At 36.8% G+C, this 27,857-nt stretch overlaps 1 protein-coding gene across 1 annotated transcript; it reads left to right on the top strand.

Annotated features, from left to right (window-relative positions):
• Positions 1–1,423: 1,423 nt before the first annotated feature.
• Positions 1,424–27,498, top strand: LOC127216389 (arylacetamide deacetylase-like 2). The gene is made up of 5 exons (XM_051177041.1): positions 1,424–1,642; positions 4,781–5,003; positions 7,196–7,265; positions 8,535–8,706; positions 26,888–27,498. Exons 1-5 carry the CDS (start codon positions 1,505–1,507, stop codon positions 27,488–27,490), a joined length of 1,206 nt encoding a protein of 401 aa, XP_051032998.1. The 5' UTR covers positions 1,424–1,504; the 3' UTR covers positions 27,491–27,498.
• Positions 27,499–27,857: the final 359 nt, after the last annotated feature.

Consider the following 27,857-nt stretch of genomic DNA (forward strand, 5'->3'; position numbering starts at 1 on the left):
CTGAGATTTATATAAAATTCCTGGACTATCTGATGCTGTTATAGTAGCAAAGTTCTACAATCTCCTGTTTACAAGTTGGAGAGGAGGAGATGCCACTGATGTAAGTCAGTACAAGCTAGAGGTCTTGAGGACTCAAGGGACAGAGGCTCTTAAAAACCAAAAACTTTGACATCCAAGGATAGGAAATATAGAGTTCTTATGTGATTTTCTAAATGAAGGACCAGTAAACTAGGGTTATTTAATTGATGGTCCTATGAAAAGAGGGGTGATATACTTAATAGGGTCAACAATAATATAGTATCCAAGTATCCATCAGGTACTTGGTCTTTCATTTAGCCAATAGGTTGTAAGAGGTAGAGGGTTGGGCATGTGAACAGATTACTTTGTTGAAGTTCAGGGGTGTAGGTAGGCAGGCTTCCTGAGACTGAGTGACACTACTTAATTCAATGGGAAGAAATAATTACGCACAGGGACTCAGGAATTACACTAGCAAGTTCACCAGGCTCAAAACTAACAGCACAAGGAGGTTGAGAATTTCAGTGTGAGGGCACTTTAAAACAGGAACTGGGTGGAAACATTCTCAAATGCCTGCATTAAAAAACAAACACAGGACAAGTACAGACAGTAGAAAGAGATGAGCATTAATATGATTAGAGTTATAACTAGGCTTGTTCAAGAATAGCAAAAATAGAAAAAAAATAACACTTTCTTTATATGTTTCTCCTATCTGTACTTTCAATGCATCAGATGATGTCCACCCACATCTCTGAGCCATGCCACTAGCTCAAGCATCAGTCTTCTGGAAACACCCTTACAGACACACCCAGGGATAATATTTATGATGACTCTGTGCAGCTAATCCAAGTCATGTTGACTCATGAATTTGAATCATCATATTATGCAATTTCTAAAAACCAGAATGTTTGCTAAATTACTTGTCCTGAACTTTCTGGTAATTCTGGTCCAGGCTTAAGGTTCTAGCTTAGTGAGTGATGGAACTTGAAACAGTCTCCACACCCTCTATCTTTTTGTCTAAATCTTGGTCCACACCAAGCAGTGTTTGTTAACATAGGTAATAATCCTCAGTAATAATATTAACCTACATTTTGACTGGCTATCAAGTAACTTCCTATGAGCCTCTTATAAAATATGTAGCCACAAAAGATAATTTGAAGAATGTTCCTTGCTTGTACTTGGGCTCTGATTTCCTATAACTATTCTCTGCTGGTATTGGTAACACAGAATGAAGGAACACTTCAGGGAATTTTAATTGCATGTTAATGATAGGTACCTGGCCTTATGAATTTCAACATCTGCTTCAGAGTTTGTGTATTTGTAAAACAAGTTAGAACTGAGACTGTGTATTTGAGTTGAGAATCAGCCTCACACTGTGAGAATGGTTGTGTCATCTGTGAGAGTTCATAGTTTATACTCACCCTGTGACATTTTATTCAGCATTTATGGAAATATTGTAATTCTTGCATTGTGAAGAGCCTGGGATACTATGGGATTCAAAGCTCTCTGTTTTGGGCTGTTTTGTGTTAGTTTTTTATCTTATATTTATACACCTATACCTGACAACATTGAAGAGACTTGGAAAGTAATGGCTTTGGATGCAGCTGCTAAAACTTGTACACTTGTGGTAAGAATATTATATTTTTCAGTGATTTAGTATGTGCACCTGTGAATACTTAGATAATAATATTGATATAATTTTGAAAGAAACATTACTTTTGAAAGAATATTTTTAAATTGTATTTTCACTCTAGTTCTGAGAGAAAAACAGTCCCATAATTATCTCATAGTATAAAGACATGAATTATTGATAATAGTACTTATTTCATTTTAAATCAGGACTTTTCTTATATTCATAGCTACTTTTTTCTGTCTCCAATTGTAAATTCTTGAATTTCTGGATTATCTTAGGACATGCAGAGTGTATATAGTTGATGGTACTTTGGGCACTGTAAAATATGCTTTAATTGCGTGTATATGTACATATATATGCATACACACATAGACATACATATGATATACATACATACATACACACATATATGTATATATGACTCTTACTTTCCCCACAATTGTCTCTTTTTCAAATGCACTGGTTTCTGACTGAAGTAAATGGATGAATAGATGAGCAAGTCCATATCAGCTCCACAGATAAACTCTGGATTTAAACCCATGTTTTCATCAACATCACAACATTATCAGAACACCCCACTTTAAAATGTTGCTGTTACTTTCTCAGCTCCAAATGTTTTCAGCCATCATCACTTATCTACAATGAAAATACATACTTTATATATTTTACATGATGAATTATTTTCCTGTACTTCTATAATGATAATAAACAAAACAAAGGCATAATTAAAGTTTATCCTAGCAAATTTAGAATCTTTGGCAATTTTAACACTGTATTTTATAATTCAAGATTGCAAGGTCAATAACAACTGTTGATTTTTAACATATGAAAGCGAAAACTAAAGTTCTTCATAATATAGCACTGAAAAAGCAAAGTGCATTATTGTGCAGTCATAAGGTATTTTTGAAGGGTTTTGTAAAATACTCACATATAACCTTGAGAAAATTCCTGTAACATACATTATACCAATTAACCTATATGTGAGAATACTTATTGTAAATAGTTGTCAGAATTGTTCTGTATATTAAAATACCAGGCATGCTACAATAATGTGTGATAATATTTACATTGGAAGTTTTGTTATAGTCTTAAAATGCTTAAGCATCAAATTACACACATAATATGTTCACATAAAAGAAATAAGGCCATTGATAAAATCTTAATTTTAAAAAGCAAATTCACTGAATGAAAAATTATGTGAAAACATTCATTTCTTAAGCATTCATATTAATGTGTTATCTATTTGATAATGCTTAATTAGTAAGAAAATACTCAAGAACTATTTTACTACATTTTAATTAATCAATTAACCAATTAATGTGTGTGTGTGTGTGTGTGTGTGTTGGAATGAAGGTACATGCCAAAGCAAGTGTACATTTCACAGGACATTGTTTAAGAGTCAGCTCTCCTCTTTCCCCACGTGGCTTTTCTAGGTGTTCATGATTCGAAGTCAGTACCTTTGCCTACTAAGACATCTTAGTTATTAGAATAAAGAATACTTCAATAATAAGGCAATATTTGATAAATGTTAGCTTGAACTGCACTCTTCTATATAGACTAGAAATATTGATTCATCTAAACTCTAGTAGAGCTCAGTAAGTAATTTATCATTGGTTTTATCATTGCCTGAATGTTTTTTTTTTTTAAAAAAACTTATGACAGTACATCAATCTGTACTTTTCTTTTTTATTTGTATTATTATATATTTTTTTATTTAAGATAATTTTTAAACTTAAATATATTTTGGCAATGTTCTTGCCCTCCACCAAGTTCTTCATAATCTCTTCCTACCTACCCAGCCAACTCTTAAGTTATTTCTCAAGGAACAAACCCAGTATCCTTCGAAGGCCTGTTGTTTTCTGAAGGAAAACAGAGAAGTGGATTTTAGAAGAAGAGGGGTGGAGGTGAGCTAGGAGGAGCATAGAAAGAGGATGTGCTTTATGACTGAAGAATAAATAAATACAAATAGAAATAAAATAAAACAAACTCAAAACTGAATATAATAAAACCCCCAAAACTTATGTAGACAACCAAATACAGTAACATCCAAAAAGAAAATAAATAATAAAACAAAACAAGCAAACAAAATAACCACCAAACTGTAACCATATAAAAGCTCACAAAGAGACTATGGAGTCCATTATATGTTGGTCAACTTGTCCTGAATATAAGGCCTGTTCTGGAGTGAATAATGTACCCACTGTGTGTTATCCACTGGAGAAAACTGGTTTTTCTTCTCCCAGCAAGTGTGACAGTTCAGTTGTTAGCCTATACTCTAAATAAGATAAAAACAAAAGCTACCACATAGAAGCTGCTGCACAATATAAACCAACAGAGGGAAAAGAGCTTAAAGGAAGACCCAGAGACCCACTCCTTCACACACTGATGAATTTCACATAAACTCTAAGCTGGAAACCATGATATACGTGCAGATGGCCTGGAGCAGACCCATGCAGTTGCCATGCATGCTTCTCCAGTCTCTGTGAGTTAGTAAGAATTTTTCACATATTTGGGAATGACTTGACATGTGTGGCTGCAGTTAGTTTTCTGCATACGTTTCCCTCATAACTCCCTCATGTGGAGTTTGAAGATTTGTTCCTTATGCAAATTTCCCAGTTCCTAGGTAAGCTTGTTAGTTAATCTCAGGAAGTGTTTGCACTAAAATCAAGGAATTTTTTTTTTTTTTTGAGAAATAGGCAGAGGGACACTAAATAATTTAGAATAAAAAAACCCAGCAAATTTAGATCATGTATGATGTTATCATTTGGTGGCATTTAAAAATAGAATTAGATAAAAATGACTTTAGATGGAAAGTATGACAACATTCAAAATTAGAAGGATTATAAGAAAGAATTTTTAATAAGAATAATAATTGAGAAAAATACAAAAAGTCTTTAAAAAGTAAGTAAAGATGTTTTATGAATGATATTTAATCTAAAACACCTGAAATTTTCAAAGGCACAAGGGTCAGGCAATAGGATGTTCACAATATTATTTGTAGATAAATTTATAATTTCTGTTTGGTTTCTTTGTGGTTTTTTTTTCAATTTTCTTTTTCTAAACTTCTTCATATTTATCTGGTATTACAGATTTAATGTTGAATTATTTTCATATTTTGTTTTGCTTTTATAGGCTCTGTGTCTTGAAAACATGGGTGTTATGAGATATGAAGAGTTTATTTCCATGATAATCAGTCTGGACTATACACAACCATTTTCAGATGAACATGTCACAGTAACTGATACGGACTTTGTTGACATCCCTGTGCGTTTGTACTTACCCAAGAGGAAGTCGGAAGCCCCAAGACGGGCTGTGATCTATTTTCATGGCGGGGGTTTTTGTTTTGGAAGTTTCAGTAAGTTCTTCACAGAAGGATAAAGAATAAATGGCTGCATGCTTGTAATATACAAGTTTTGGTATATTCACATATGCTTATATGGGCATGCTTAATAGAAATGTACATATTAGACATCCAACATAATGATAAGTACAGTTAGATGTATTTGGTGAGTGACCTGATAGAGGTTTCCACTGCAGGGTTTGCTCTGTACTGATCAACACTTGTTTCCTTTTGTTTTTGTGATAAGAACTCATCTATTTCAAGTCTGAACTCTGGAACTCATCATTTAACTGGTGGTAGCATTTTACTTATTATTATCAACTTCTTGAGCACTGGGATTGTAGGCATGTTCCTCACACCTGGAGTTTGCAGTGCAGGGGTTCATATTCAGGGGATCCTGAAACCTGAAAGAGCATCCTAGCAAGTGAGCCCCAGATCAATCACTTACCACAGACAGCATTTTATTTTCATCTTTCATGTGAGATAAACCACATCTAAAAGTTACATGGACAGGTCAATTGCTATGGAGTTTTCTCCTGGGGCTCAGGACATTTTCAGCAGCTGTAACATTGATAGAACACACACCAGAAGCACATGTTCTTGCTACAAGAGGGAGCTTGTAATTTGTTACAATAACAGTAACAGTATAGCTTGGAGGGAAGTTGATTAACTTGGTACTAAGGGAAGAATACAATACAGAACTTCAGAGTAACAAGCCCTATCCATGAAGTCCAGATTCTGTGCTGGACTCTTGTAAAACTTATAAGGGACATATACAATTGATTAAAAAGTAAATATATAAAAAACAAGCAAAGTAATGGAGTTGTAATTTCAAAGTAGTATATGAATATTTTTATTAACTTCACATAATATTTGAATAACCAATATTCCCCATTTTTGGAAAAGGTGATGAATTTTCAATAATATAAAGAAAATTAAGTGTACGTTCTTGCCTCTCACGAATGGCAACAGAATTCAGTAGATTAAAAGCTGATGGTCTGTGTCAGTTCCTGCCTATGCTTTCTAAAAGTCTTAAAGAAAATATTGCTATGCAGTTCTAGAATTTTTCTTCAGTTATTCAAGGTTAATATACATACATATACATACATACATACACACACACACACACAGACACACACACACATATGGTAGGTACAGACTCAAGATAAATGTGTCCTATTTGCACATCTAAACCTTACAACCTTACAATAACTTGCAAAAAGATCTTTAAAAGACTGATTTGCCATTCCTGAGACCAGTGGTTCTCAACCCCCCTAATCTACAACATTTTAACACAGTTCCTCATGCTTTAGTGACCCCTAACCATAAATTTATTTTTGTTGTTACTCCATGACTATAATTTTGCTACTGTTATGAATACTAATATAAATATCTGATATGCGACCCTTGTGAAAGGATCATTTAGCCACAAAGGGTGCATGACCGACAGATTGAGAACCACTGCCTTAGACTTTGTGTTAATGTCCTAATTATTGTAGTATCATATATTGGACTGTGTTTCAAGATAGCAGAGTTTGTAAGGACTTGTAATGTCATCTTACACAACCAATTACCTATCTATCTACCCATCTGTAACCTATCTATTTATCATCTCTCATCTACATACATATCTACACACACACACACACACACACACACACACATGCACGCACATATGAAGGCATGCACACATGTATTTAAAGACCCAATTGAGTGATTATGCTAAGAATTCATGAAGATGAATGTTAAAATGATCCTTTTTCTAATGAAGAAACTGAGCAGTAATGTTTAGCTATTGATAGTAGTCTTTAATTATAGACCTAGCTGTAGAGACTGTAGGAAGACAAATTAAAATCTTCTACTGTCTAAAACTTGCAGACTGAAGGATAAGAGCATAGTATGAGCTCATATCCCACTATGGGATATGAGAAGGGTCGTTGTGTGACTAATAGAAGAGGGCAAGTTATAACTAGAATGTGCCAAGCCTAATTTCTTTTTAAAATACAAATTTACAAGTCATTCCTCCATCTCTGGGAAAGATTTGAGACTATTACCTTGGTTTAGAGCCCTATGCATGGGAACAGGGATAGGAAACAAAGATTCCTGTCTAACAATCTGAAATCCCATTCCTCATAGAGATATGCATCATTATTTGTGTTAATTTTTAAATTACAAGGAGTACTTTGACCTTTCTTTCTTCATTTTAGAACAGAGGGCTTTTGATTTCCTGAATAGATGCACTGCAAGCAAACTTGATGCTGTTGTTGTGGGAATGGAGTAAGAGTTCAGTTTCTTTAATTAGTATGATTTTTGCCTTAACAGTCTATAAATTCAATTTCTGATTAATACATTTACACCTTGAAATATAATTTTTAAAGTTCCTATATATTATCTGTCACAATTGCTGCATAGACTACCCCTTAACAAAGTCCAGCATCCCAACTATTCCCCTTTAATTGCAGAAAGCTGAATTATACTGTAAGTTGAGCATTTTGTGGAGTCTTTTGTTTAGATTCTATATCAACCAATTGTGTCCCACATTACATAGATAGGAGGAAGTAAATTAAATCATTGCACACTTGAGATATTTGGTCATATTTGGGCTTGGAATAAAAAGTTTAGTTTTAAAATGTTATTATTTCGAGAGTAACAGGCAATGAAGTTTGGGACCAGTTAAAATCTGTGGAACAAACTCTCAAAAGTTATTCTATACTCTGTATTTGGAGAATGCACGCTGGAGTTTATTAGGACAGCCAATCATTTTCTTATTCATGTTAATATATTCTAGGTCTCTGAATCTGCATTTGCCTATGAAATTCATTGTTTTAAAGGGATTTTTTCCATTTTATCATTAGTTCACAGTAAGAAAAACATAATCAGAATCCAATATTTTTAATATTATATGATGATATTTCAAAGGAAATAGCTGCTAACATGTTTATTATTTTTATAGTACCCAAAAGAACTTAATATATTAATGACTAGATTGTGATACTGGGACAGTCTCCTTTTTATTTATAGAGATTTTGAAGTAATTGGAATATTTTAAATTAATTTTCATTTAATGGTACAAGTTTATGCCTGCTACATATTTCATCTAATCCTTATAGTTTGCATTGTTTTAAATTTACTGTGTTTGACATAATAGATATAAACATATCTTGGGTATGTAGACATATCTAAATCTGAATAGAATAGAAACAGAGAAGTAGATGGGGAGAGGGAGAGGTGATATGGGATGAGAGAAGGAAGGAGAAAGAAAGAAAAAAAGCACACAAAAAGATATATAATATAATATAAATTTCACTTGAAGTAAAAATTCTATTTAAAACCTAAGAGGGTTTGTAATAATTTGCTAGTTTCAGGCATAGTGCCAACAATTGACTTAATTACATATTTTCAAATACCTTTATATTGATTTTCATTTTAACTAAAGGTTAGTTTTTAAAGCTGAACAGTAGGACTGGGTGTTAAATTTCATGTGTTAGATGTGTGAGACCTTGTTGCACACATATGCTCCACATGCTGTCCTGTTCTGTTTTAAAGCTACAGGCTAGCTCCTCAGCATCACTTTCCTGCACAATTTGAAGATGGCATCACCGCAGTCAAGTTTTTTCTTCAGGATAAAATTCTTACAAAATATGGAGTAGATCCTACCCGAATTGCTATTTCAGGAGATAGTTCTGGGGGCACTCTAGCAGCAGCAGTGGCACAACAGGTAAGGTACTTTTGGCTCTATGGTAGGGAATCGCAGTTTCAGCTCCTTGTTCTTTTGCTGAATCTGTTCATCTGGTGCCATTCCTTGACATGGAGCATTTGTTCAAACAGATTACATTGTGGATTATAATTTGAGTTGAGTGAAACCTCATCTAATCATAACAGGACTAATTTGGGTTATATTGATCTACATGTCTAGTTTCATGTGGATATTACTTTTATTTCAATTGTCATTTTCTTTTGTAAACGTTGGTTCTAGTATTGCACTTTCCAGGCCTTAAAACATTATAGAGAATCTTGTTTATCCTTGACAAAGAGAGACATAATAGCATTTTAATTGGGCTCATACCAGATCTGTGGGCTCTGGGCTGGTTACTGCCATGTTGATATTGAAACCTCTTGCTAAAACACATTAAACATAATTTTTCTCCTTTTTTTCCATTTTTATATTAAATTTGAAAAAATATTGTTTCACATGTCAACCCCAGTTCCCTCACCCTCCCATCTTCCCATATCACCCCCACCAAACCCAAGCCTATCCCTTTTATACTCCCCAGAAAGGGTAAAGCCTTCAGTGGGGAGTCTTCAAAGTCTGTCATATCATTTTTGGCAGGGCCTAGGCCCTCCCCCTTGTGTCTAGGCTGAGAAAGTATACCTATGCATGGGATGGGTTTCAAAAGTCCATTCATATACCAGAGATAAATACTGATCCATTACCAGAGGCCCCAAAGACTGCCAAGTACTCCTAACTAACACCCACATTCACAGGGTCTGGGTGACTTCAAAGCTCATTTCCCAGCTATCAGACGGGGGTGCATGAGATTCACATTGTTCAGATCAGCTAATTCTGTGGGTTTCTCCAGCCTGGTCTTGATCCCTTTGCTCATCACTACTTCCTCCAAGTAACTGGATTACAGGAGTTCAGAGAGTGTTTACCTGTGGATGTCTGCTTATGTTTCAATAGCTAATAGATGAAGACATCATTCCCGTTATCATGGAAGGACATTAAAGGTAGCCTCTCTACTATTGCTTAGATTCTTAATAGATCTCTGGGCATTTCCCTAGTGTCAGATTTCTCCTTAAATTTCTAATGGCTCCCTCTATTATGGTAGCTCTTTTCTTGTTCTCCTCTATTCTTTCCTTGTCTCAAACTTCCTGTTTCCTCATGCCCATGTCTCCCCTCCTCTTCTCCCCTTCTCTTTCTCCTAACTCTTCGTCCTCTTAATACATGCTCCAATTTTGCTTGGAAGATCTTGTCCCTTTCCTTTTCTCCAGGGGATCATGTATGCCTCTCTTAGGGTCCTCCTTGTTCCCTAGCTTTTCTGGCAGTGTAACTTGTAGGGTAGTAATCCTTTAATCTATGTCTAAAATGCATATATGAGTGAGTACATACTGTGTTTGTCTTTTTGTGACTGGATATCTCACTCAGGATGGTTTCTTCTAGTTACATACATTTCCCTGCTTATTTCAGTATTCCATTGTGTTTTTCTGCTGAGTAGTACTCCATTGTGTAAATATATCACATTTTCTCCAACAATTCTTCAGTTGAGGGGCATTTAGGTTGCTTCTAGGTTTGGGCTACTACAAATAATTCTGATATGAACATAGTTGAACAGATGTTCTTGTTGAATGAATGTGCAACTATTGGGTATATGCCTAAGAGGAATTATGATCTTGAGGTAGACTGATTCCTATATTTCTGAGGAACTGCTATACTAATTTCCAAAGTGGCTGTACCACTTTGCACTCCCATAAGCAGTGAGGAGTGAACCCCTTTCACCACATCCTCTCCAGCATAAACTGTTTTTGGTGCTTTTGATTCTGTCATTCTGTCATTCTGACAGGAATAAGGTGCATTTCTCTGGTGGCTAAGGATGTTAAGTACTTTTTAAAGTGTCTTTAAGCCATTTTAGATTCCCCCATTGAGAATTCTCTATTTAGTTCTGCACCCCACTTTTTAATTAGATTATTTGATGTTTTGAGAACTAGCTTCTTGAGTTTTTGTGTATTTTGGAAATCAGCCCTTGTCAAATGTGGGATTGGTGAATCTCTTTTCCAGTCCTTTGAACTGCTGTTTTGTCTTGTTGACTATGTTCTTTGCCTTACAGAAGCTTCTCAGTTTCAGAAGGTCCCATTTATTAATTGTTGATCTCAGTGTCTGTGTTACTAGTGTCATGTTTAGGAAGCTGTCTCCTGTACCAATTCATTCAATGGTACCTCTCAGTTTCTATTCTAAGAGGGTCATGGTGGCTGGGTTTATGTTGAGGTCTTTGATTGATTTGGACATAGTTTTTGTGAATGGTGATATATGGATCTATCTGCATCTTCTAAACACCAATATCCAGTTATGCCAGCACCATTTATTGAAGATGCCTTTTTTCTGTTGTATAAATTTTGCTTCTTTGTCAAAAATTAGGTGTATGTAGGTGTGTGGGTTAGTATCAGGGTTTTCAACTCAATTCCATTGGTCTACCTGTCTATTTTTGTGCCAATACCTAGCTGTTTTAGTACTATAGCTCTATAACAGAGTTTGAAGTCAGGGATGGTGATGCCCCAGGAAGTTCCTGTATTGTACAGGGTTGTTTTGGCTATCCAGGATCTTTTGTTTTTACATATAAAGTTGAGCATTGTTCTTTCAAGTTTTCTAAAGAACTGTACTGGGATCTGGATGGGTATTGCATTGAATCTGTGGATTGCTTTGGCAAGATTGCCATTTTTATTATACTGATCCTACCAATCCAAGAACATGGGAGATCCTTCCATTTTCTGGTATCTTCTTAAATTTCTTTCTTTAAAGACTCAAAGTTCTTATTATATAGGTCTTTTACTTGTTTGGTAAGAGTTCTCCAAGATATCTACTGTTGTTTGTGGCTAACAGAAAGGGTGATGTTTCTCTGATTTTTTTCCCAGCCCATTTATCATCTTACATATTACTTAGTCTTGTTTCCCGCCAGTTTGCTGAAGGTGTTTATCAGCTGTATGTTTTCCCAGGTAGAGTTTTTCAGGTCACTTATGTAAACCATCCTATCATCTGCAAATAGAGAAAGTCTGACTTCTTCCTTTCCAATTTATATACCCTTGATCTCCTTTTGTTGTCTTAATTGCTCCAGCTAGAACTTCAAGTACAATATCAAAGAGATATGGAGAGAGTGGAATCAGTTACTGATTTTAGAGGAATCACATTGAGTTTCTTTTACTTTAGTTTGATGTTGCCACTTGGTTTGCTGTATATTGTGTTTATTATGTTTAGGTATGTTCCTGTTATCCCTGATCACACCAAGACCTTATCATGAAGGGTGTTGGATTTTGTTAAAGGCTTTTCATTTTAAGTTTGTTTATATGGTGAATTACATCATTGCATTCCCAGGATGAAGCCTACTTGGTCATGGTAGATGATTTCCCTGATGTTCTTGGATTCAATTTGCCAGTATTTTATTGAGTATTTTTACATCAATGTTCATGAGTGATATTGGTCTGTAGTTCTCTTTCTTATTTGTGTCTTTGTGTGGCTTTGGTACCAGGATAATTGTAGCCTCATAAAAAGAGTTTGGCACATTTGAGGACTATAGACATTAGCTCTGCATTGAATTTCTGGAGAATTCTGCTTTGAAACCTCCTAGCCCTGGGCTTTTGTTGGTTGGGTGATTTTGATGACTGCTTCAATTTCATTGGGCATTATGAGTGTATTTAAATTGCTTATTCAGTTTTGATTTAATTTTGGTAAGTGATATCTATCCAGAAATTTTTCCATTTTTGTTAAATTTTCGAATTTTGTGGAGTACAGGATTTCAAAGTATGACCTGGAGATTCTCTGGATATCCTGTTCTCTCTTCATTTCTGATTTTGTTAATTTGCATGTTCTCTCTCTGTATTTTGGTTAATTTGGATAAAGTTTTGTCTATCTTGTTTATTTTCTCGAAGAACCAACTCTTTGTTACATCAATTCTTTGTATCGTTTTCCTAGTTTCTACCTTACTGATTTCAGCCCTCAGATTGAGTATTTCCTGGCATCTACTCCTCCATGGTGAGTTTACTTCTTTTTGTTCTAGAGATTTCAATGTGCTGTTAATTCACTAGTGTGACTATTCTCCAGTTTTTCATGAGAGTATTTAGTGCTATGAACTTCCCTCTTAGAACTACTTTAAAAGTGTCCCACAAGTTTGGATATGTTGGGACTTCATTCTCATTGATTACAGGAAGTTTTTAATTTTTTTATTTATTTCTTCTTTGAGCCATAATGGCACAATTGCCATTGTTCAATTTACATGAGTTTGTAGTGTTTATTAAATTTATGTTGTTGAATTCTAACTTTAAAGCATGGTGGTCTGATAAGATAAAGGGGTTATTCCAATTGTTTTGTACTTATTGAGGTTTGCTATGTTGCTGAGTACATAGTGGATTCTAAAGAAGATTCCATGTGGTGCTGAGAAGAAGGTATATTCTTTGTGTTTGGATGTAATGTTCTATAAATGGCTGTTAAACCCAATTGGGTCATAACTACTGTTAAGTCCCTTGTTTCTCTGTTAAGATTCTGTCTGGTGGAACTGTCTAGTGTTGAGAGTGTAGTGTTGAAATCTCCCACTGTAAGTTGTGTGAGGTTTTATGTGAGACTTGAGTTTTACTAATGTTTCTTTTATGAATGTGGATGCCTTTGCATTGGGGCATACATGCTCAATATTGAAACTTCATCTTGCTGGATTTTTTCTGTAATAAATAAGAAATTACCTTCTTGGTGTCTTTTGATTGATTTTAGTTTAAAATCTAATTAGTTAAATATAATTATTGTTGTACCTGGTTGTTTCTTGTATTCATTTGATTGGAAAGTGTTTTCCCAACCCTTAACTCTAATGTCTGTCTTTGAAGTTGAGATACATTTCTTGTATGCAGAAAAAGATTGCGTTCTGACTTTGTATCCATTCTTTTAGCTTGTGTCTTTTTCATAGGCAAGTTGAGACCATTAATATTGAGGAATATTAATGACCACTGATTGTTAATTCTTGTTTCTGATAGATATGCTGTTGGTGGTAATATTGTCTATGGCGTTCCCCCCATTATCTTTTGGCTATTGGTAAAGTAAGATTATCAAATGCCTATGTTATTGTGGATGTAGTTAATTTCCTTGGATTGGAGATTTTCTTCCAGAACTTTTTGTAGGGCTGGATAAGTTGAGGTCTATTGTAAAAATCTGGTTTTATCATGGAATATCTTGGTTTCTCCATAAATAGTAATCGAAAGCATTTCTGGATATAGTAATCTGGGCTGCCATCCCTGATCTCTGTGTGTTGTCAGAATATTCATCCAGGACCTTCTAGCCTTCAGAATTTCCATGGAAAAGTCAGGTGTAACTCTGATACACATTTCCTTTATATGTTACATGGAGTTTTTCCTTTGTTACTCTTAATATTCATTCTTTATTCTGTGCATTTGGTGTTTTGATTAATATGTGGAGAGGGTATTTTCTCTTGTGTCTGTAAGCTTCTTGTTTCTCTCTATTTTTTTTATTTTTATATAACCAAGTCCATTTAAATGAAAACAAACATTTATAGACAATATTTGGGAATTTGGGCGTCGTTCTTTCCAAACTACTTCCTGATGGTAAGGGGCGCAGTCATGGGGGATTTGAAGAAGATTCAGAAATCCTGGCTGTAGTCTGTAAGGCTGCTTTGTCCAGCTGGTACTCTGTTTCAGATGATCTGGCTTGATCAAATCACATTAGTCTGGAAGGAATCCACATCTTTTCATTTTCTGTGGAAACAAATATAGAAATCCTTTTCCCCAGTAACTTGTCCTTGAACTTAAATTTTGGAGTCAAAGCATTTTTTTAATTTAATTTATTATTTTACATGTCTATCCCAGTTCCCTCTCCATCCCTCCTGCCCTCCCTCCCTCCCTTCCTCCCTCTCTCCTTCTCTCCCTTTTACCCTCTCTGTCCTCTCACATGCACTCTAACCACCCACCCCTTCCATCCCCCCATCACAATTCCATATGTAGGGGAATGCCATCCAGTTGGGGTCATGTAGATCTGTCAGGTCATTTGAAGTAGGGACTAGGGCTTCTCTCCTGTCTCTAAATTAAGGCAGTTATCCCTCCATGGGGGATGTGTTCTCAAGGTTTTTTTGTGCACCAGGGATACATCATGGCTCCACTATCTGAGGTCCATTAGACTGCTCAGTCCTTCTGGCTAAAACCCATATTCAGAAGGGCCTGAGTCAGTCCCATGCTGGCTTCCCAGCTATTAGTCTGGTGAATATTAGCTCCTCCTTGTTCAGGTAAGCTGTCTCTATGTGTTTCTGCGGCCTGGTCTTGTCTTCTCCATCTGCATCTGAGTTCTACTTAGACTCAGTGTTTATGTATGGGTGTTTGCTCCTGTTTCCAACAGGCATTAGTTGAGGGCTCCATGGATAAGTTAGTTGTTGATCTCACTCTCCAGGAAGGGCATTTATGGTAGCCTTTCCACGGAAGCTCAAATTATTAGTTGGCAGCAATCTTGTAGTTCTCTAGACCTTTTTTGTGTTCAGTTTTATCTTCAAACAAATATTGGCTCCCTCTTTTATGTTCTCTCTCTCTCTCTCTCTCTCTCTCTCTCTCTCTCTCTCTCTCTCTCCTGTTTTCTATTCCTAACCAGGCTCAATCTTCCTGGTTGCACATGTTTTCATTTCGTCCCCCTCATTTTCTCCTACTTCTCTCTCCATTCGCTGCCCCCACCACTTCCCCTGAGCTCTGGGGGACTTGTCCCTTACCAGTTCTGTGAGGGACTTTATATGAATCTCTTAAAATACACCTTGTATCCTACTATGTCTGGTGGTGTGAATTATAGGCTGCTGATCCTTTGATCTAGGTCTAAAATCCATATATGAGTGAGTACATACTGTTTTCCTCTTTTTGTGACTGGGTTACCTCATTCAGGATGGTTTCTTCAAGTGCCATCCACCTGCCTGCGAATTTCAAGATACCATTATTTTTTTCTGCAGAGTAGTATTCCATTGTGTAGATGTGCCACCTCTTCATTAACCATTTTTCAATTGAGGGGAATCTAGGTTGATCCCTGGTTCTTGCTATTACAAATAATGCTGCTATGAACATGGATGTAAATCCTTTGGGTATATGTCTAAGAGGGAGATTGCTGGGTCCTGTGGTAAACTAATTCCCATTATCCTGAGGAACCGCCATACTGATGTCCAAAATGGCTGTATGAGTTTGCACTCCCACCAGCAGTGGAGGAGTGTACCCATCTCTCCACATCCTCTCCAACATGATTCATCATTGGTGTTTCTAATTTTAGCCATTCTGGCAGGAGTAAGAGGGTATCTTGAAGTTGTTTTGATTTGCATTTACCTGATAGCTAAGGATATGGGGCATTTTCTTAAGTGTCTTTGAGCCTTTTTTATTTCCTCTATTGAGAATTCTTTCTTCAGTTCTGTACTCCATTTTTTAATAGGATGATTTGGTGTTTTGTTGACTAGTTTCTTGAGTTCTTTGTATATTTTGGAGATCAGCACTTTGTCGGATTTAGGATTGGTGAAAATCATTTCCCAGTCTGTGGGCTGCCGTTTGGTCTTCTCCACTATGTCCTTTGCTTTACAGAAGCTCCTATGTTTGAAGAGGTCCCATTGATTAATTGTTTCTCTCAGTGTCTGTGCCCCTGGAGTTATTTTCAGGAAGCCGTCTCCTATACCAATTTTTTCAAGGGTACCTCCTACTTTCGCTTCTAAGAAGTTCAATGTGGCTGGATTGATGTTGAGGTCTTTGATCCATTTGGACTTGAGGTTTGTGCATGGTGACAGACATGGGTCTATCTGCAGTCTTCTACACACCCTCATCAAATTGTGCCAGCACCATTTATAGAAGATGCTGTCCTCGCCCCATTGTATAACTTTAGCTGTTTTGTCGAAAATCAGGTGTTCATAGGTGTGTGGGTTAATATCAGGATTTTCAATTTGATTCCATTGGTCTGCCTGTCTATTTTTATGCCAATACAAGGCTGTTTTCAGAACTATAGCTCTGTAGTAGAACTTAAAGTCAGCAATGGTGATGCCTCCTGAAGTTCTTTTATTGTATAGGGTAATTTTAGCTATCCTGGGTCCTTTTTTTTTTTTTACCATATAAAGTTGATTATTATCCTTTCAAGGTCAGTGAAAAATTGTGGTGGGATTTTAATGGGGATTGCATTGAATCTGTAGATTGCTTTTGGCAAGATTGCCAATTTTACTATGTTTATCCTACCTATCCAAGAGCATGGGAGATCTTTCCATTTTCTGGTATCTTCTTTAACTTCTTTAGAGCCACAAAGCTCTTGTTATATAGGTCTTTTACTTTTTTGGTAAGCATTACCCAAAGATACTTTATGTTGCTTGTGGGTATTGTAAAGTGTGATATTTCTGATTTCTTTCTCTGTCTCTTTGTCGTCTGAAAATGTAGGGCTACTGATTTTTTTGAGTTTATCTTGTATCCTGATAGTTTATTGAAGTTGTTTATCAGCTGTAGGAGTTCCATGGTAGAGTTTATTAGGTCACTTATGTAAACTATCATATCATCTGCAAATAGAGACAGTTTTATGTCTTCCTTTCCTATTTGGATTCCCCTGATCTCCTTTTGATGTCTTATAGCATTAGCTAGAACTTCTAGTACGATATTGAAGAGATATGGAGAAAGAGGGCAGCCTTGTCTTGTTCCTGATTTTAGAAGAATTGGCTTAATTTTCTCTCCATTAAGTTCGATGTTGGCAGTTGGTTTGCTGTATATTGCTCTTATTATGTTTAGGTATGTTCCTGTTATCCCTGATCTCTTCAAGACCTTTATCATGAAAGGGTGTTGAGTTTTGTCGAAGGCTTTTTCTGCATTTAGGGAGATAATCATATGGATTTTCTTTTTCAGTTTGTTTATATGGTTGATCACGTTGATAGGTTTTGCAAGTTAAACCATCCCTGCATTCCAGGACTGAAGCCTACTTGGTCATGGTGGATGACTTCTCTGATGTATTCTTGAATTCGGTTTGCCATTATTTTATTGAGTATTTTTGCATCGATGTTCATCAGGGATATTGGTCTGTAGTTTTATTTCTTAGTTGTGTCTTTGTGAGGCTTGGGGACCAAGGTTATTGTGGCCTCATAAAAAGAGTTTGGCAATGAACCTTCTGTTTCTATCTTGTGGAACAGTTTGAGGAGTAGTGGTATTCCTTGAATGTCTGGTAGAATTCTGCACTGAATCCATCTGGCCCTGGAATTTTTTTGGTTGGAAGGCTTTCAATGACTGCTTCTATTTCATTGCGGGTTATAGGTATTTAAGTTGTTTGTCTGTTCTTGATTTAATTTTGGTAAGTGATAGTTATCCAGAAATTTGTCCATTTCCTTTGAATTTTCAATTTTTGTGGAATACAGATTTTCAAAGTATGACCTGAAAATTGTCTGGATTCCTCTGTGTCCTTTGTTATGTTCCCCTTTTCATTTCTGATTTTGCATGTTCTCTCTGTGCTTTTTCGTTAATTTGAATAACGGTTTTATCTTGTTGATTTTTCTCAAAAAACCAACTGTTTGTTGCATTGATTTTTTTTGTGTTGTTTTCCTGGTTTCTATTTTGTTGATTTCAGCCATCAAGTTGCTTATTTCCTGGCGTCTACTCCTACGGGGTGAGTTTGGTTTTCTCTGTTCTAAGGCTTTCAGCTGGGCTGTTAATTCTTTTATGTGACTATCCTCTTTTTTTCTTCATATGGGCACTTAGTGCAATGAACTTCTCTTGTAGCATTGCTTTCAAGTTGTCCCATAAATTCAGGTATGTTGTGTCCTCATTCTCGTTGAATATTAGAAAGTCCTTAATTTCTTTCTTTTTTTTCTTCTTTGACCCAGGAGTGGTACAATTGCACATTGTTCAGTTTCCATGAGTTTGCAGGTTTTCTGCTGTTTGTGTTTTTGTTGAATTCCAATTTTAAAGCATGGTGGTCCGATAAGATACAGGGGACTATTCCTATTCTCTTGTATCTGTTGAGGTTTGTTATGCCACCTACTATGTGGTCGATTTTAGGAAGGCTCCATGTGGAGCAGAGAAGAAGGTATATTCTTTTGTCTTTGGATGGAATGTTCTATAGATGTCTGTTAACCCCAGTTGAGACGTAACTTCTGTTAGTTCTTTTGTTTCTTTGTTGAGTTTTTGATTTGTGGTCCTGTCTAGTGTTGAGAGTGGTGTATTGAAGTCTCCCACTATAAGTGTGTGAGGTTTTATATGAGCTTTGAATTTTAGTAGCGTTTCTTTTATGAATGTAGGTGCCTTTGTATTAGGGGCATAGATGTTCAGAACTGAGACATTGTGTTGATGGATTTCTCCTGTGATGAATAAGAAATGACCGTTTTCATCTCTTTTGATTAATTTTGGTTTGAAGTCTAACTTGTTAGGTGTTAGGATAGCATGCCTGCTTGCTTCTTGGTGCCATTTGATTGGTAAATGTTTACCAACCCTTTACTCTGAGGTAATGTCTATCTTTGAAGCTTAGATGTGTTTCTTGTATGCAGCAGAAGGTTGGATTCTGTCTTCGTATCCATTCTGTTAGCCTGTGTCTTTTATAGGTGAGTTAAGACTATAATGTTGAGGTGAGTAAGGACCATTGATTGTTGATGCTTGTTTGATTTAGGTTTGTTTTTGGCAGTGGTATTGTGAATATATTAGTTCTGCTTTACCCTTGGTTTCTGGTGTAGTTGGATTATCTGTTGCCTACATTTTTGTGGGCATAGTTACCTTCCTTGGGTTGGAGTTTTCCTTCCAATACTCTCTGTAGGGCTGGATTTGTAGATACTTATTGGGAAAATCTGGTTTTGTCATTAAATATCTTGTTCTCTCCATCTATAGTGATTGAGAGTTTTGCTGGATGTAGCAGTCTAGGCTGGTATCCGTGTTCTCTTAATACTTGTAGAACATCTATCCAGGACCTTCTGGCCTTGATGGTTTCCATGGAGAAGTCAGGTGTAATTACATGTTACCTGTCCTTTTTCCTTCACTGCTCTTTATATTGTATGCTAGGCGTTTTGATTATTATATGTCGAGGGATCTTTTTTCTTTGGTCCAGCCTATTTGGGGTTCGGTATGCTTCTTGTACTTTCATGGGCATGTCCTTCTTCAGATTGGGAAAGTTTTCTTCAATGATTTTATTGAATATGTTTTCTGCACCTTTGAACTGGGCTTCCTCACCTTCCTCTATGCCTATTATTCTTAGGTTTGGCCTTTTCATGGTGTCCCACATTTCCTGGATGTTTTGTGTTAAGGGGTTGTTGGATTTATGATTTTCTTTTGTCGATGAATCTATTTCTTCTAGTTTATCTTCTATGCCTAAGATTCTTTCTTCCATCTCTTGAATTCTGTTGGTTATGCTTGTTTCTGTAGTTCCTGATTTTTTGCCCAGTTTTTCTATTTCCAGCATTCCTTCGGTTTGTGTTGCCTTTATTTTCTCTATTTCAGTTTCAAGTCTTGAACCGTATACTTCACCTGCTTAATTGTTTTTTCTTGGCTTTCTGTACTTGCTTTGCTTTCCTTAAGAAATTTGTTCATTTCTTCCACTTTTTTTGTTTGTTTTTTCCTCCATTTCTTTAAGAGATTTTCTCACATCTTCTTTGAGGGCCTCTATCATTTTTATGACGGTAATTTTTAAGTTGTTCCCTTCCGTTTCCTCTGCTTTGTTGTTGTGTTCCGTTCTAGTTGATGTAGATTCCCTAAATTCTGGTGGTGTCATGCTTGTCTTTCTGTTTTTAGGTGTTTTCTTGTATTGCCATCTTCCCATTGCTTCTTCCAATAGGTGTTGGTGGGGTCTCCCCCTCTCTCTATGGTACTTCCCCGATGGCTTATGTGGGTCAGATGTGCAATATCTGTAGCTCAGGGAGTCCAAGCTCTATAGGAGGTCTTTCTGCAGACAGGGACCCAGGGATGGGATCAGGGATGATGATCCAGTAGAAGATGCCTGCAGAAACTCAGAGTGGTCCCGCAGAGATAGGCGAATCTCTGCGAGGGGCACGGGATTCCAGCAGAGGACTGGAGGTTGGGTCAGAGATGAAGCAGGTGGAAATTACAGGTGGTCCCACGTGGATAGGCAGGTTTCCTTTGTTTAGAGTTGCTCTGAGAAGTCCCGAAGTAGGGTGGACTGTTGGCTCCACCCTATGTCCCAGTGCTCAACCAGAGTGGGTGACAGTGGGCAGGGTAGGGCACAGAGTGGGGGGGCAGTCTCACAGTGGGTATGGGTAGGGGTGTATAAGAACTTCAAGGGTGCTCTCGATGGGGACAGGACACAGGAGCAGTGGGATCAGGGGCCAACCCAGGGAGTTTGGGGTGAGGGGAGGTTGTAGGGGAAGGGTGCCCCAATTGGGCCCAAACTCACCTCTAGGTAATGGCTGGTGGAAGAGGACAAAGGCTGAGCTGATACTTGGAAGTTTCTGCATGATAGTCAGATCTCACTGGAAACTGTCACTCTTCAGCTGAGGCCTCTTTCTTTAGCAGAAGTCCTTCTTTGGTGGTTAAGGATCTTGCTGGCTGGTACTCAGAGTGGACCCGCAGAGATAGTTGGATCTCTGGGAGGGGCCTAGACCTCCAGCAGAGGACTGGAGGTGGGGTCAGGGACCAAGCAGTTGGAAATTACAGGTGGTCCCGCATGGATAGGCAGGTCTCCTTTGTTCAGAGTTGACCTGAAAAGTCCCCGAAGTAGGGTGGACTGTTGGCTCCACCCTCTGTCCCAGTGCTCAACCAGAACGGTGGGACAGTGGGCAGGTTAGGGCACAGGGTAAGGTGGGAAGGTTCACGGTGGGGACGGGTTGGGGTGTATAAGAGCTCCAAGGGTGCTCTCGATGGAGACAGGACACAGGAGCAGCGGGATCAGGGGCCAACTCAGGGAGTTCTGGGGGGGGGGGAGGTTGTAGGGGAGAGGCTTCCCCAATTGGGCCCAGACTCACCTCTAGCCAATGGCTGGTGTAAGAGAACAAAGGCTGACTGACACTTGGGAAGTTTCTGTATGATAGTCGGATCTCTGCTTCTTGAACTTTCATTGGCATGTCTTTCTTTAGGTTGGGAAAGTTTTCTTCTATGATTTTGTTGAATATATTTTCTGCACCTTTGTTTTGTGTTTCTTCACCTTCTTCTCTACCTATTATTCTTAGGTTTGGCCTTTTCATGGTGTCCCAGATTCCCTGGATATTTTGTTTTAGGGATTTGTTGGACTTACGATTTTCTTTGGTGTATGAAAATATATTATTTCTCCTAGTGTATCTTTCACACCTGAGATTCTCTCTTCCATCTCATGTGTTTGGTTGGTTATGTTTGCATCTGTAATTCCTATCATTTGCCTAACTTTCCTACTTCCAGCATTCCCTGAAACTATTTTTTTTCTATCTATTTCAGCTTTCAAACCTTGTACTCTTTTAATTATTTCTTGTAATTTTGTTTTGTCTTTTCCTCCATTTCTTGAATTTTTTTCTTCCATTCCGTTAAGGGATTTTCTCATTACCTCTTTGTGGGTCTCTATCATCATCATAAAGATATTTTTAGGGTTGTTCTGCTTTATCTCTGTTAGGATGTTCAGGTCTCACTGGTGACCTATTGGCTCTATTGGCATCATATTGATCTTTCTGTTGTTGACTGTTTCCTTATGTTGTCGTTAACCCATCTCTTCTTTCAGTGCATACTGGTAGGGTTTCTCCTTCTTTTGCTGGGTATGGGACCAATGTTCTCTTCTGGTGGGTTCATGCAGTTCCAATAGTCCGATGGCTCACTTACTCCAGTGCGTGGTGGTGGGACTCCTTCTGTGGTTGGAGGCTGGACCAGGGTGCTGGCAGACTCTGGATGAGCTGGTCAGATATGGTGGGCTCCCCTGTAAGCAATCCTCAGTCCTTAGTTCAGGATGCTCCAAGCAGGGCACTAGAAGTAGACATAATTTTTATGTAGGGTCTCTTTAATTCCTCAACAATATTAAAATGCTCAAGTGTAGAAATAATGTAATTCTCACATTGAAATTAGTTTATACTTATTTTTTGAAAATAATTTAAATAGTTATCAAATGATGGCACCTAAAATTATAGCAGCTATTTATATGAGCTACATACTCTCTTGTCCTGGATAAGGCCTCTTATAATTCAGTTTTCTAGAATTTTTTTCACAACCATATCTTTAATGACTAGACTTTTCCTTTCCAATCCTTATGCCCCCCCCTTTAATATTGTGCTGAATATGGCCTCCACTATAGTATCATTAGTCATTGTTGTTACTTTAAAGTTTGAAATATTTCTAACTTTCCGTCTTGTTCATATACATTTAAAATGTACTAAATGCTTTAAGAAATTGGTAGTTTCAAGAATAATTATATCTCATTTGTTCAAATAGTCTACATGTGCCCTTTGAAACAGTTTGACTGTTGATATTATTTATCTATTATATCCTTTACTGCTAACGTTGAGTTAGGATCTTAGAAGGGAGGGTTATGTGATTCTAAGGAGCTAGAGTGGGGTACTGGGGAACCTGTCTTTTTGTTTGTAGATCAGCTCTGCTTTGGCCCACATCTTTGCTTCCATGTTCTACTGAAATAGGAGCAAGTGACAGCCACTTAGTCTCACAGACACAAATCCACCTGCTATGTTTTCTCTCCGTGGTGAACTATTTCAATCCAACTGTAAGCTAAAATAAACCTTTTTTCCCTTGGTTTTTTCCCAGGTATTCTGTAATAGAAACAACATAAGCAACTGATATAGAAAATTGGCACTTAGAGCTGAAGTGATTGTTATGGCTACTAACCACACAACTTTAATGGCTGTGTAGAAGGAATGTGTCCTAGAGATGCTGTACAGTGTTGTAAGCAGTGATTGGCAGATAACAGGGAGAGTTTGAAAGAGGCCAGTGCTCACTGAAATGAGAATGAAGAAAACTGTGCTCATGCGGTTTCCATGGGGAACTCATACTTCTTTGGGAATCAGATTAGAAGCAATTTGTGCTTCTCTCATAGTATCTTGCTGATGTCTGCCTTTATCTTGAGATTTGAGTGACCCCTAATTTAAAAAGTAATGAACTAATTTGTTTGCCAAGGGTAACTTTACAACTGTGTAGTGGTAAGGCTGTGTAAATTATTGCTTACATAATTCATTAGATTTACAGTAGATGAGAGCATAAAGCCAGGCAGAAAATGCAAAAAAAAAAAAAAAAAAAAAAAATGCACAAGTGGATTAGCAAAGGAGCTTATATCTAGATAAGCTGAGGACAAGGAGAGTTCAGACAAAATAACTATGGTTATTAAAGAAATTAGGGTCATTGAGGAGAACATTTGAACTCTCGTACTACAAGAGGAAATATGCTTTGAGAGCAAGATTCACTGAACAAGTGTTTTGGGCTCAACATACAATTTTATTTCAAAGTAAAATGCCTGAGGAAATTTCCCCTAGTTAAACCATGAAGACACACAGAGGCCTTGTCCAGGGGGACAAGGATACAATGATTACTGGCACTTGAATATGACTATCTAAGTGGTCCTAGTTTTACAGGCATGAGGGATACAAGAATGAAAGGGTTATTAAACTTTGCAACAAGGTTCATGAAAGCAATGATTGATTTTATTTCATTTTTCTCTGGTGAAAGTAGTTATGAGATTTAAGAGCCTTCTGGTGGAACATTTATAGGTTTTTAAGTGCATTTAACTATCATCAATAAATACTGAGAAATCAGTTTCTTCCTTTCCAGTTTATATCCTATCATTTCTTTCTTTCTCATTGCTTCAGGTAAGATTTCCACTGTTATTTGAAGAAGGATGGGGGAGAAAAGATACTTTTGTCCCACTTATAATTTTAGAGGAAATATTTTTAGTCTTATTTTCATTTGGTTTATAGGTGGCTATTGGTTTCCTGTGTATAGCCTTTGTAATTCTCAAATGGACCTTGTCTTACCTAATTTCTTTGAGATTTTGCCTTATCATGAAGATATGGTACATGCATGGACGAGAATTTTCTGCATCTTTTATTTCAATCTTTATTCTTTTATTTATAAATTTGTATGTGGTGATCCATTTCTTCACTATTGGAATAAAAACAGCTTGGTCCTATTACATGACCTTTTCCAGTGTCATTTAATTTGATTAGGTTGTTGATGATCATTCAGTCTGTGTTTGCCTTGGAGTCTGGTCTTTGATTTTCCTTTTTTTCCTGACTCATCCTGCTTTGATATCAATGCTGTACTGACTTTGTAAAATGATGTTGGAAGAGTCATTACCCTTCTTATTTTGTAGAAACATTTGGTGAATATTTACCAGTTTATAGTAACATTTGACAAATCTCTTCTGTCCTAAGGTTTTATTCCTTTCACAGTTCATATTATAATTACTTGAAAGTTTATTATATCCTACAAATTTTTCATTAGAGTTTTCCTTTCATTTTGTAAGCCATTTTACACTCTCAATCTTAAAATATATTTTCTTTGTTCTGTATTATCATTTTAACATTTTAACAATAATGTGATGCAAAATTGATATTAGCAATGAATATTTTTCAATACTAAATCTCTACTGTATTTGGGTTTGGTGAACGTTTTACTATAATTACTTTGACTAGTTTTTCTATACCTTTAGTTTATATCTCATTGCTGTTCTGAACTCAACATGATTTCTCACCGTGGCATCAATATACAAGCTAAGGTGGTTCTCAGGCAATACCTTCTCCATACACAAATATACTTAGCCTGTTCTAAAATCTGCTGTAGAATATCAGAATGGATTCCTGTGAATCTCAGTGAAGATTTATTTCTCTTATTTTCTAAGTCCTGATGAGGAGGATCCTTCCTTTCTTTATCATATTAGATACTAGTGTGCTTGGTTTCATCTTCTTTAAAAAAGAAATTAACTTCCTGTTGAAGTGGCAATCACAGGACATGCAATGGTCTGCACCATGTCTTCTATGAATATATTATGGCTGTTCCCTTGGTGGTTTTTCTTTCTCTCTTTTTTTTTCCTTGAGGGAGGGGGATTACTAACAGGGGAAGCAAGTGTGAAGTGTGTCTCTGACACTCTTGCCTGCTTTTAGGACTCTTCCTTCTAGGGTTGCCGTGTCTGGCCTTGATATGAAGACTTTTGCCTTGTTTTAGTGTATTTTGTTTGTTCATGTTAGGTTTTTGTCTCTTGGATGCCTACCCTTTTCTGAATGGAAATAGAGACAGAGGGATATGGGGCAGTGAGGAGTAGAAGGAAGAGAAACTGTGGTCAGGATATATTGTATGAGAGAAGAATTTATTTTCAATAAGAAAAAAGAAAAATAGTTCTACAAAAAAAATTTCCATGCCATGTGTTTTGATCATATTCACCCATTCTCTTAACTCCTCCCAGATATACACACCTCTTCCCTAACCACCTAAGTTTATGTCCTCTTTAAATATATATATATATATATATATATATATATATATATATAGAGAGAGAGAGAGAGAGAGAGAGAGTGTCTAATTTGTCCTGCCCACATAGTCCTGAATGTGGGGTTATCTACTGTATCATGTTCAATCTATTAGGAGCTACACTCTTAGGGGAACTGACTCTCCCTTTCCCAGCATGTATCAAATGTTAAAAGATACTCCTCTAAGGGTTACACTTCATGCTCACTTCTCTCAGGACAGGGATTTAGTCTGTTTTGGGCTTACACGGATCTTGTAAATGCTGTCACAGTCACCATGAGTTCATAAGTGCAACTGTCCCGCTGTGTGCAGTTTCCATGTAGCCATCCACTATCTCTGGTTCTCAAATCTTTCTGCTTCTGACACTTAGGAGTAGCTAAGCCATACAGATGTCCCTTTAAGGATGAGCATCACAGTTTCTTATCCTCTGCACCTTGGCCAATTGTCTAGAATAATTTCTACAAATATAAATACTTAAATTCCTCCATCACCTTTAAGATTGTGTTGTTTCTAATAATATCATTTGATAAAACATACTTGCATATCTCTCCTCCTTTTACCTTCTGTCACTGTACCCCTTTATCTTTTCTCTCATTCTTTCTTAAATACCCAAGAAATGTTTTCAACTGATATTTCAATGGTTTAACACTTAGTATTGATTAAGGGTATTATAGTCATATTTGACTTAACCATACTTTGTAGCAGCATTCTGTGAATTGCATTTTCCATGCCTGCATCATGAGTACATTTTGTCTTTTTTGAATGTTGGAAGCCTTTGCCTCACTGGACATCATATTTTTCAGGTACAGATTGATCCTGAAGTAAAGCATAAACTCAAGCTGCAAGCCTTACTTTATCCTGGCTTACAGGTGATTGACACTTCTTTGCCCTCTCATCAAGACAATGAACATGGCATAGTTCTGACAAGGGACATAGCCATAAAACTCGTGAGTTTGTTTTTCACCAAGGATGAGGCACTTCCACAGGCAATGAGAAAAAACCAGCACATGCCTCTGGAGTCCAGACATCTCTTCAGGTTTGTTAACTGGAGTGTACTTCTTCCTGACAAGTATAGAAAGGACCACATGTACACTGAGCCTGAGCTGGGGAGATCTGCTTACTCACTACCAGCACTGATGGATCACAGAGCATTGCCCCTGTTAGCCGATGATGCCCGATTACAGCATTTGCCACGAACATACATTCTTACCTGTCAATATGATGTCCTGAGGGATGATGGAATTATGTATGTTACAAGACTTCAAAACGTTGGAGTTCAAGTTTTTCATGACCATGTTGAGGATGGAATCCATGGAGCTTTATCATATATGACATCACCACTTTACTTACAACAAGGTCTGAGGATAAAAGATATGTACATCAGTTGGCTGGACAAGAATTTATAATTACATTTTCCCTCAATAAACTTTAATTGTGAAAATACTTTAGTTGTGAAAAGAGCAATATAATCTGTGTTGTCTAAAACTAGACTTGAATCAATTAAATGTTACTAGGTGTGCTTCATATGATTATTAAGTTTTCTGTCTTCTAAAGTCTGTATTTGTGAAATGTAAGGTAGTATATTTCCCTTTGGTTATAATTTACTACTATTATGGTGGTCCCCAAATTCATGCTTCATGAATTTGAGAACTGTGCACTACTATCATTAAATACTTTATTAGTATAGACTAGTTATTAAACCATTGACATATATAAAATTTTCTTTTACTGAAAATTTTCTAAATGGTATTTGAAAATAATCCAATTTTTTTC

This window comes from Phodopus roborovskii, unplaced genomic scaffold, assembly GCF_943737965.1.
Source record: "Phodopus roborovskii unplaced genomic scaffold, PHOROB, whole genome shotgun sequence".
Taxonomy (NCBI): domain Eukaryota; kingdom Metazoa; phylum Chordata; class Mammalia; order Rodentia; family Cricetidae; genus Phodopus; species Phodopus roborovskii.

Bases quoted from the DNA above. Each gene is read 5' to 3' on its own strand.
- LOC127216389 (XM_051177041.1), top strand. From the start codon at position 1,505: ATGGGATTCAAAGCTCTCTGTTTTGGGCTGTTTTGTGTTAGTTTTTTA. The intron at 7,266-8,534 runs GTAAGAGTTCAG...TCTGTTTTAAAG, and splicing joins GCTGTTGTTGTGGGAATGGA to CTACAGGCTAGCTCCTCAGC. The intron at 8,707-26,887 runs GTAAGGTACTTT...CATATTTTTCAG, and splicing joins CAGCAGCAGTGGCACAACAG to GTACAGATTGATCCTGAAGT.